The sequence below is a fragment of the Strix uralensis genome, chromosome 17, assembly GCF_047716275.1.
Source record: "Strix uralensis isolate ZFMK-TIS-50842 chromosome 17, bStrUra1, whole genome shotgun sequence".
Lineage (NCBI taxonomy): Eukaryota > Metazoa > Chordata > Aves > Strigiformes > Strigidae > Strix > Strix uralensis.
The window spans coordinates 7,317,203-7,328,255 of NC_133988.1; the positions used below are offsets into that span (position 1 = coordinate 7,317,203).

General features: G+C 38.8%; 1 protein-coding gene across 2 annotated transcripts; it reads right to left on the reverse strand.

The window, feature by feature from the left end:
• Positions 1-2,095: 2,095 nt before the first annotated feature.
• On the reverse strand, positions 2,096-11,053 carry LOC141951179 (solute carrier family 2, facilitated glucose transporter member 11-like). Of its 2 annotated transcripts, XM_074887085.1 has the most exons (12): positions 10,996-11,053; positions 8,851-8,949; positions 8,249-8,409; positions 6,524-6,648; positions 6,138-6,267; positions 5,421-5,569; positions 4,671-4,858; positions 4,413-4,523; positions 3,807-3,908; positions 3,574-3,649; positions 2,732-2,859; positions 2,096-2,396 (listed from the first exon to the last, which is right to left on the reverse strand). In XM_074887085.1, the coding sequence occupies exons 1-12, from the start codon at positions 11,017-11,019 to the stop codon at positions 2,190-2,192; spliced, it is 1,500 nt and encodes a 499-aa protein (XP_074743186.1). In that variant the 5' UTR covers positions 11,020-11,053; the 3' UTR covers positions 2,096-2,189. The 2 variants fall into 2 exon arrangements, with proteins under 2 accessions (XP_074743186.1, XP_074743185.1); XM_074887084.1 differs by lacking the exon at positions 10,996-11,053 and having other exon boundaries at positions 8,851-8,976.

An 11,053-nucleotide genomic window follows, 5' to 3' on the forward strand; every position in this document is an offset into this window, starting at 1 on the left:
GAGGTCTGGGACTCTTTCTGTGGAATAGGCCATAAGAGAAAAACCCCAGTAGCACATGTTGTGGAGACCTTCCCTGAACTGTGACTAAGTCATGACAAAAATGCCTTAAAATCAGAGTCTTGATTTTTCCACTGTGGCGAGGGCTGGGTTCTACATACTCAAGAGGCGGCTTGTTTTCAACTTGCTCCTTTGTTGTGCAAATAGTCCCATAACAGTCAACAGGAGCTCCTGGAGATAGGAAATCCACAGGCTTTCTAAAATGAAAGGGTTTTATCCAGAGCAGAGTATATGGCAGAGCTGAGATCAGTTCTCTTTGCCTAGTAGAGTCTTACAAGAGAGAAGTGATTTAGAGAGGTCATATGGCATTTGGTAGGGAGTGTTTGCAGTGAGATGTGGGGAGGAAAGCAGGTTGGAAATGCTGATGAGGATAAAATAAATGGTTTGTTAATCTCTCCATGTTAAAGGTGATGAGTGTGTTTATGCCCAGTAGTTTCTGTGATTTAAGGGCTTTCTATAAACTCAATTCTTCAGCCTGTGGAAAAGAAGGAGAGCTTTCCGTAGCTTGCCCTAAATGCTTGTACTTCAACAGTGTGATTTAAACAAATACTTTTTAAATGGTGATAACCTCTGAATGAACACGCTTAAGTTGATTGTGTGGTGTATGTTGATTTTAAGTCAGTTGTTCCCTGTAGCATCCTTGCTGTAAAAAGCCAGGAAATAAAAAGTCAGGAGATGAATTACTATATGCAAGCATTAATCTACAGCCCATGTTAGTGGATTGTGTCTCCTGTATCTGAAGCATTCTGAAAATAATAAAGATCCTGAAAAAAACCCCAGAAATAAAGTCTGTACAAGCAGAATTTTCAGGGCATGTTTCCTATGTCAAAGCATTAAAAACAAACTCAGGTGACAGCTCCATCTATAAGGAGAGGAACTGCTGTTTGTTATATTGATGAATCTTCCTCAGTGATTAGCTAAAGGGAGGCAGCATGATCCAAAGCATTTAGTTACAAATCATACTATAGTTGTTAGTGGTCACTTGGAAAATCTTAGACTCTATTTCCAATGAACGTCACAACCTATTTTTTCTGCTGGGTACAATAATCACCCGTTATTCGCAGCTTGCTTACATAACAAGAAAAACATTTCCAAAACAAACTCTTTCTTCTCTGAAAACATCTGATGTAATTCCCAGAAGCTGATGTACCAGGTTGGAAATCAGATCCTTAGACACCACAGATGCTCTTGGGAGTGTGCTTTATTTTATAGGAGCCATTTCACTACTTTTGCATGCAATAATATCTCTGTTTGGCAGGTCCATCTCCCTGCCTAGGGTTACTAGGATGTTCCCCACTGAGATTTTCATGCCATCTCCAGAAGGACTATTGCACAGTACAATTTCACTTTCAATATTTTTTTCTATTAGCATGGTTGAAACCTTTTTTCCTAATTTACTGTGCTAAGTTTTGAATCCCTATCTGCTCGGGTCACCCTAAACCACATACCTAGCTTTTCCTCTGTAAGCCTGCTAGTCAAGTATTTTAGACTTCTGTGTTTCCCCAGCCTCATGACAGATGATTATTTAGCCTTCTTAATCCTTTCTTCCCTTGGTTTGTCTTCTTAAATGATGTCACTTGTTCTTTCATATTTCTGATACCCTTCTCCGAACTATTTGTCAGCAGTTTACTGATTCTGAGGTGCTTAGAGCTGGTGAGGTCTCATTTAGGAAAGCTCAGTAACGAACTGTTCAGGTACCTGTGGCATTGGACAGGACTCCTTGGAACAAGAGACCAACTGAGGCCCAGAGCTGTAGGTCCAGGGCTGTGAGAAGAGCCTGTATGTACTATCTTGTATCAGGATTTGGGCCCTATAAACTGTTAACAAAATGTTTTTAAAACTTCATAAGGTAGACTAGTATAATTTTTTTTTTTGATTATTAGAAAAAATCTCATTATATCCAGTAGATCTTAAAACTGAGTGATGAAATTTCTTGTGAAAATATTTAGATAACAGCAAGAAATAAAACTCTAGCATAATGAATTTCATATCTATATTTAGAAAAAAAAAAAAAAGAGAAAAGGAGTAAGAGACAGAAGAGCTTGCAGTCTGTTTTTAATGTTTCCTGTTCAGTTCTATTGCAACACTGTTTCCTGTCTTTTCTAAGAGATGCAAATTTCTCCTCTGGACATTCAGAGTTTGGTGCAGAACAACTGTTCCTTAGGAAAGTTATTTTCAGTGACTGAGGTTTCTTTTTTTCCAAAATTTAGCTTGTTGAACTCTGCTTTTATTTCCATGATTGACTTTCCCTTGGTCTCAGGGAGATACAGGTAGATGAAAATTGCTGATAAAGCAAGGATTCCCAAAAAGATAAGGAAGCAGAAGGGTCCGAGATTATCCTGCAAGCAGAAATGGGAGACACTGTAAGGAAAATAAAAATCTCGCTTCTATTTCCCTGCCCTTGGGTGCAAGTCTGTATCTTAGTCATAAAAATTTAAAGGTATGCTCAATACCAAACCAGGATGAGTATCAAACCAGGAGTTTCCACTGGCTGTGTTTGACCTGAGTCCAATTGCTGCTCCTCTGACAGGCCTGGGGGATTCCTGAGCAGGTTGGTATTTGGACAGAGCTCTAAGCTTTGCATGTCATTGCAATTTATTGCTATTATTTTGCTCCCTGTCAGCATTCAGAAGTGGATTAGCCTGGAGGGAGGGATCCAGTTAGAGTCACTTACAACAATCAGTGGAAAAATCATCCCAAGTACAAACAGTCCCATCCAGTTGATGCAGCCAACAATCAGAAAGGCTGATGGTCTGAATGACTGGCTGAAGATTTCAACCATGATGGATATAGTGGTTCCAGCTGAAAAAGAAAAACAAAACACAAACCAGGTATATGTGTTTCCTTAGTTCCTCAGTGCACCTTTCTTCTGCTGAAGATCCTTACAATGGCAGTGATAGAAAATGTCAGACAGGCAGAATAGGTGGCCTGCTGGTAGGTGGCTTCTGCTATGTGGGTGGAAGACCTTGATTCCAGAAAGGTACTACAGCTGTTAATTTCAGACCTCAGCTGTTAATTTAGGTTTCTCTCCTACATACTGGAATCCTTTTCCTGGTGCCAGTGGATCTATGCAGTTCCATATTGCACTGGTAGCCATTATTAGTGCAGTAATTTATAAAACTGACCCCTTTTGGCTCCTGTGGACAGTTCCACCTGAAGCATGTTGGTAGGCATAAAGCTTAACTTGCTAAGTTAATAAAAAGTTTGATTACTATGATGTACCTGGCAATGCCTAGAATCCTGGTTTTAGCTGAGTACTTAAAAAATTGTTCTGAAATCTCTATCTCAGACCCTCTGGAGAAGATGATACCATGTTTTAAATTATTTAGATCTGTGATCAGCAATAAAATTTGAGGTGTCTATCCTTTTCCTGTCGTCTGGTTGTACATATCTGCCCCTCTGTCTGTAATTTCTAGAATTTTGTACCCTGGGACTAGAGTGTTCTTCCTCTGTCAGTTGTGTCACCAACCAATATGATACAAAATATCCTCTCAGCATTGCCACTGATATACTCACATGGTCCAATTCCATAGAAGACAACGAATAGGAAGATCAAGATAACACTGAAGTAGTGCATCCAGAAAAACTGATGCTAGAAGTGAGAAACCAGTGATATCAAACCGTTAGATACATGGCAGAATAGCTCTGTTTTCTGCCACTAACTCAAGTTTTTGTACATATGCTGTGAGGCAAGATGGGAAAGGTGGGCTGATGCTGGGTAAGTAACCAGAAGGCTGCTGCCTCTTTACCTGCAGTGACAGGGTCATGGTAAGGAGCGCTAGCACAGAGCACATCAGCGTGTATCCTCCCCACAGCAGCACCTTCCTCCCAAATCGGTCTATAAGGGTGCTCTGAAAAGCAGGAAACACTGGTCATAAATCCCAGTTCTCAAATGAAATAATTCCTCCCCTCTCCATGTATTCTTCACAGAAGACTTATCTGAATAATAACCAGACATCAATGTCATTTGAGAGTCTCTTAATTCCTAATGAATTTGATTAGCTTCTTGAAAGCTAATTCATTATTAATTAAGCTGTGTTTATTAGTCAACCCTAGGCTGTTATTAGATAGTTCTTCCCTTTCTTACTTGCCAGTATATATTGAATTGTGCACACACACATCTAATCCAGAACATCAGAAAACTATTTTACAGAATAAAAATGAGTCTAAAGACATACAGTCATGCAAATAATTTGGGAAAAGAGCTGCCTTTTATCCTGCATGTGGTTTTGCAGAGGCAGGAAGATGTGTCTTAGGTTATACAAATTTTCCCCAAGCCCAGTTATAAGTAAGGAAAAGTACAATTGTTGACCACATTAAATTTTCCCTTCAAACTCAAGTCTGAGAAGACTTACACACAGTATAGAGGATAAGCATTCACACAACCCAACTCCCAGGGACACGTATGGGATGAGGTATTCTTCAAACTTGGCCGTGTGGAATACTTCAAAAGAATAGAAGTATATCTGAAAAATGCAGAGAGGAAATGCACCTGTGAAAAAAGTGTTGCAATTGTGCTGTATTTCTAAGCTGGTGTAATAACATTAATTTAGAGGGGTTTGTAACACTGAATAGAGTTGTCTCTTGTTCTGGGAATGACGAGAGCACTCAACTGCATTGATTCCACAGAGCTGCAAGGTGGTCATGACAGTCATCAAAATGTAAAGTTGCCAGCGCAAAGATCGCTCTTTTATTACTTCAAGGACACGCAAGGTTTTTGTGCTTGTCATTGCAACCTTCTCCTTCATAATATCATCAATTTCTGCTTGATGGTCTCCTTCCCCCCAGAGCTTCCTGATGGCTGTTGGGGAGAAAGAGGGGAGTGGATTATTCTACAAGTATAGCTCCATCACAGGTGGTTACGTTAAACCCTTTAGTCTGCCTGTCCATTGGCATGGGTGGTGGTGTTGGTGCTGTCTGCTTCTGTCACCTGGTTGGGCCTGGGCCAGCAGGCAAATTGAAGAATTTTGTCTCTGGTTGTCAGTATAGCGTAACTTTCTGATGCTGAGTTGACTTCATAATAAACAAAGTAAACATTTAAGTACATTTTATTTAATAAAAAATGAACTGCCTAAACCGTCTTCTTTAAAGAAATAAAGTAATGCCCACCAAAGTGGGAAATGGTAGGCATGCTAATATGTATCTATCTTTTTTAACTGATTAAATTAGACTGAGTGAGGCCTCACGTTAACACAGATGAATTACCATAGGTACCTCAGCTGTTTTATTTAGAACTGCCTCTGCTATTACTCTGTGGCACTGCACTGTGCTGCACTGCTGTGCCCTGCTTCTTGTCTTCTACAGAGGCTGTCACTCTAACATGTCAAATGAAGTGAAGTAAGTGAGGAAAGTAGACACTCTACCTTTCCTGCAGGCTTCCTCATTACCCTTCTGTATCAGGAGGTAGGATGGTGAATCAGGGAAAAATGGGAGGGTAACCAGTTGAACCAATGCTGAAAGTCCACTAGATGCTAACAACCATGGCCACAAAGCTTCGCTTCCTAAAATCTCCCTGGAAAGTGTATGTGAAACAAAATTATGCTGAAATAATGGAATGAATGTTCAGGAAGTTTTTCTGAGTGACGAAGATTGCTCAAATTCCATTCAAGGCTGCAGTGGAGTAAAAACCTGAATTGATAATTTGGCAAATTTCACAAATTTGGTTATTTGTATTTCTGACAATTTTAAAGGAATTATTTGGCATTTTGAAAAACTTTCTAAATATCATTAGGATCCAATAAAGTGTCTAGAGAGCTGATGAGACTCATTTGACCACAGGATCAAAACATCTTGCTAAGACTTTTCATGTAAATATAGTAAATTTTTAAGGGGAAGTCACCTAGTAGGAAGGGTGTGGAAATAAGAAGAAATCAGATTATGACTAATTAATTTTCTGTCTCCTATATTTAAAACTATATGTTTGCCTCAAATATGATCAAAACTTTTCTTCTGATATAAGCTAAGGCCTGTTTTGGGGAAGATGAGAGGGTTTCTCAGACACTGACTATGTGAGAGGGTAAGGTTATAGAAAGATTTCTACTACTCTTAATGTAACCTGATAGAAAGATTGGAGTATTTACCGTAGTCCAATAACCTGTCCTGTGAGTTTCCCCAGTGTCAGAAAAACAGCAACTGTGGAGTTGGTAAATCCACGCAGCTTCTTGGGTGAAATCTCTCCTACATACTGAGGATGTATATTGAGAGAAAAACCTTTAACATAGAAGAGGATAAATGACTGTTAAAATATTTAGCAAAGCTTAACTTTCCTACTCCATCCTCTCTTACATTGTTTCCTTTCATTCTGGTGTTTGGATTACATTTTCCTGCAAAAGGGCTGATGTCTTTCACTTTTATTAAATGCCTAGTATATTTGCTTTAAAAGTCATTCTCCAAGAATGGCAATACCTGTAGAGACAATCCTGGAACAGCAAGGATGCTTGCACTCCTCAGTGGCATGAGCACATACCTGTACCAATGCCATAGAGAAAGCGTCCGATCAGAATCATCTCGAAGGATTTGGCTGTTTTACTGAAGGCCATGAAAAGTGCAGCTACCAGCATGATCAGGTTGGTGCACATTTGGCACTTTTTTCTGAAAGAAAAAAAAAAAGGCAAGCTCATGAGAATTTACTGTGAAATGAAAACCTCTTGTACTCTTTTGACTAATCTATCTTGTTGTGATAGGAAGCATGGTACAGCCATTCCTGCTGTTTTGATGAATGGCTGAAATAATTTTAACTTTGGATAGTCAAAGTGATTCTTTAAATTTTTAGGATCCTTTAGATTTGAATTCATTAATGTTTTTTAGCTTAGAATTTAAACAGTTGGAACACTTCATCAGCATTTCCACAGTACAGGTGGGGAAAGAGATCAAAGAACTGACCCAGCTTGTCACCAAGATTTTTAAATAGCTAGAACTCCTCATAAAATGTCAGGTTGTTCCCCAGAAATAGTCTGAGTCCATGGCTCCCATTCTAGAATGGCTCATATTAAAGACACACTTGGCTAAATGGATGTGATCTGAGATGGCAGAAAGAGTTTTTAGAGGCATATTTCAAAAGACACTCTGTGTGAATCATGGGCTGGTATGTTCACAACCCTGATGTCTCAGGCTCAGATTAAAGCCTTTTGCACTCAGTTGTTTTGCCGTGATGCTTGCTAAACAAGAGTCCTCTTGCACACATTAAGGATTCACAGAGATACTGTGTTTATAAGACTGTGATTCAGCAATTAGGTTATCATGTGTTAAATAACCCATGGGAGAAGTGCATGATCTTGTTTCCAGTCTTTGGAGACCCTCTGAGTGTGGGATGAGGCAGTGTCCCACAAGAAATTTCTTGGGGGCACTTACCTGATAGGAAAGAACACAATTGCAGGCAGGCTAAGATGGTTTGTTGAGACCCATATGAGGGGCCTCTGGATCAGTGGGTTGTGGAGCAGATCTTTAAGTGGGTCACACCAAGTAGATATGTTTGCCAATTTCTCTGCAAATGAAATTAGTGGTGTTACACACAAGGCACTGAGAACAGACCAGACTGGTGAGGAATCCTTTCTCCATCCAGTGGGAAAGATAGTTTGGAACTGACTTTCAGTAAAATGGATTGCCAAGAACAGAGATGTCTCTTGGAGAATTGGTTTTGGCACTGTTTGTATCTTTACAGCATAGATACAGGCAATTTATTTTTTTTGATTGTCTTCATATTTTCATTAGATGAGATCTGAATATTTAATATAATGTCATCACCCCCAAATGAGTGTACTTAAATGGAAATCTGGCTCTTTGACACTTAAGGATGTCTTCCACACAGTGGTTTCCGTTTGGTTAGAGTAACTGCATATAATGTGTTACAAGACACACAGCTCCTTTTTGGGGGTTTTGTAAAGCCTGGGAGATCTTTATGAGAGTCATAGGGGATCTTGAAGACAACATGAGGCAGGTACACTACCCTGTTACTCCCAGAGGCACTGATCCGGTGATGCGATGATGAATGCAGCTTTTACAGAAACACAGTTCACTGGGGAGGGCAGATAAACAAGGTAGAAGACTGCTTGCTACTTGAAAGAGGTGGATGTGCTAGCAAGCCAAATCAGTTGGTGTCAATCAGACTGCTTCAACCAAAAAGAGGTTTATTTCTTCACCTTGGTAGTTACCTGTATTTTCTGACTATTGAGCTGTTAGAAGAAACACTTACTTCCTGTATTTTGTAGTCAGGTAGCCACAGCAGAGGCTCCCCAGGAATCCTCCTATCCCATAAACAGACACAATGAAGGACCACAACAGCATGATTGTCTCAGGATGGAGAGGAGACCCATGTCGCTCTATCCAGGTTTCATTAATAAACTTCCTGATGTGCTGAAAAAGAAAATGATATTTGACTGGACAATGGATATAAGATCTCTTCATATTATTTGGCTCTTGTAGTTCGGATCTAGCCTGTGGTTCTAATATTAGACTTATTTTGAGACTTTCTTAGTAATACAAGTTGGCTGAGCTCAGATTGCAAAATCTTTAAGTTAGTATCAGTCAGTAAGCTTCCTAGGAAACATGCTAAAAGCACATTTCCTGCCTTCCTTTGGAGGCTTGTATAGTGTGTAGTAAGAACTTATTTAAAACAGAAAATGCCATCCTGTTCTTTAAAGGAGAAAAAGTTCTCTACCCATTTGTGGTTACTGTTAGAGAAAGAAAAGGCATAGATGTATCAGCTGAATGCTCGGTAAATTTGAGATTTGTGGGAGAATGGAGAGCTCAGGGTCTCCATTTTGTATTTTCAACCTCAGGGAGATGGCTCCTTACCACAGAAGGATAGTTGATGACAGAAATGTGGAATCCATATGGGAAACTACCACCAATTCCCAGCACTAAGATCATTTGAAATAGTCCCCGGAACTGAACCTGCAAAGCAAAAATAAAATGCTCCATCAGCTTCTCAGACCTGTGCAGGGCCAGAGTCTTTGTAGCCACACCTGCCCTTCCCCTTTGTCCACTTCAAATCCTCTTGAATTTAAACATTTTTCCAAAATCCCTCTAACCTACTGTTAAAGTGCAATCATCAACCACGGTGCATAGCAAGACCACATGCTAGTATAAGAGTGATAATCCACTACTTTGCTTGCAAGAAGAAAAAGGATTTTTAAAAGATGTTCCAGATAGTACAGCTCTCAGTGAATGCCTGCGATATCTGACAGGGTGGCTGGATAAAAGTGTCAGTCCTGGATGCGGGGAAGAGGGAATCAGTTTCCTTGTCTGCAATCTACAATAACCTATGTACATTAAACCATAATGTTATGCCATAGAAATACAGCATTAAAAATCAACAACATTTTATTGTACTCTCTGCTTTAATTTCTGACTGTGTCGTATCTTTAAGCATAATAAAGAAAAGATCTTTTTAACATTCAGCTTTTTCAGAAAGGCATGGACTACAAAGATAAGATAATAATTTGGAATATCCATTGTAATTGCATCAAAATAAAATTTTTCCTGACTTTGATTAGGGATTTCATTTCTCCCTTCTCAATATTTTATTTTTTCTACTTATTTAACCATGAAAGTATGTGCTTGCATATTGAATGGGTTGGCATCTTCCAGGCTAGGGAGATACTGACCAGCTATAATTTCCTTGATCAAAGATTAGGGACTGAAATACTCTGGCTGCTTTGATGAATGAAATAATTTTAACTGTAAATAAGGAAAAAACATAACATGTAACTACTTAGACCTTTTTGAGGTATGTGACCCCACTGGTCATCCATCCAGTTTCCAAGTGCCTGCAAGGCTAGATGAAGTTATCCTCAAACAGCTTAGACTGTACCTAGCAAACCAAACCTAGAACAATTGTGATTTTAGCCCCATCAGGATCTGTGCAGGGTCCTTTGGGTTTAACTGCCTTTGCCTTTTTATTCATCACATCACAGACCAGGACAGTAACATCATCTCTGTATAGAGGACACTATGTTCTTTTCCTGTCACATATGACCTTCATGAGCTCACAACTTTTTGGAGATCAGTGCCTGGATGAAGAGAAGCTGGTAGAAAGTGCAATCAGGCAGGAACAAAGTAATGCAAATGTGAATAATGCTGTACTGAGAGATACTTAAAAGAACATCCCTTTTTATGGTTCTTAGGTCCATCTTTTGAGTACTTGTTACTTAATTAGTCCACAGCTGGATTTCCCAAGTTATCACATGACAGGAACCAAGAAGCTATAGACCAGAAGGCTCTAAATTTCCTTAAAAATCCTGTCTCAGATTCAATGGATTTGCTAATTAGCAAAAGCATTCAAACAAATTAAGAACTCACTCTCTCACTCTTCCTTTTTTTTTTTTTGTAATAGACTTACAAATTAACAATTTTAATACCTAAAAAGTAAAGCAAAATAGCTTCTTGCTGTCAACTGAGAAATAGAGCAAGAAATACTTATGACTTCTTCTGTGTTTAAGACTATAGAAACTCTTGATGGATGACATTAATTATCTTTGGATGAAATGAGCAAAGTCACTTATTTTAAAGCTTATGTCATGATTTCTTAGCCTTTTACAGTACAGTTAATCTATTCATTACTTTGGGAAGTAATTGGAGTGCTCTAACAATTAGTATTGTTTTCAGTAATTCAGAAGACAAAAGTAAAGTAGCATTGTCAGTGGTGGAACTGCCAGGACTTTTGTTAGATTTTATTTTATTTTATTTTATTTTATTTTATTTTATTTTATTTTATTTTATTTTATTTTATTTTATTTATCTTGTTGCATGGAAAAGACCATGCAACATGATTTTCATGGTCCCAAGCCCCATTGTTCTTGGTGATGTTTAAATATAGAAGAGCAGGATCATTTCTGTACCAAAAGAACTTGCAATCTTTAAGGAATCTGGATCTTCAGTATTAAGTTAGCTTTGTCTTTTATAAGTCATAGCCCTGAGAAAAAGTGACCAGATACTTACCAGGTCAGAGAAGAAAGTAGCCATCTCCTATGAAAGAGCTGATTCCTGTTGCTTCCTG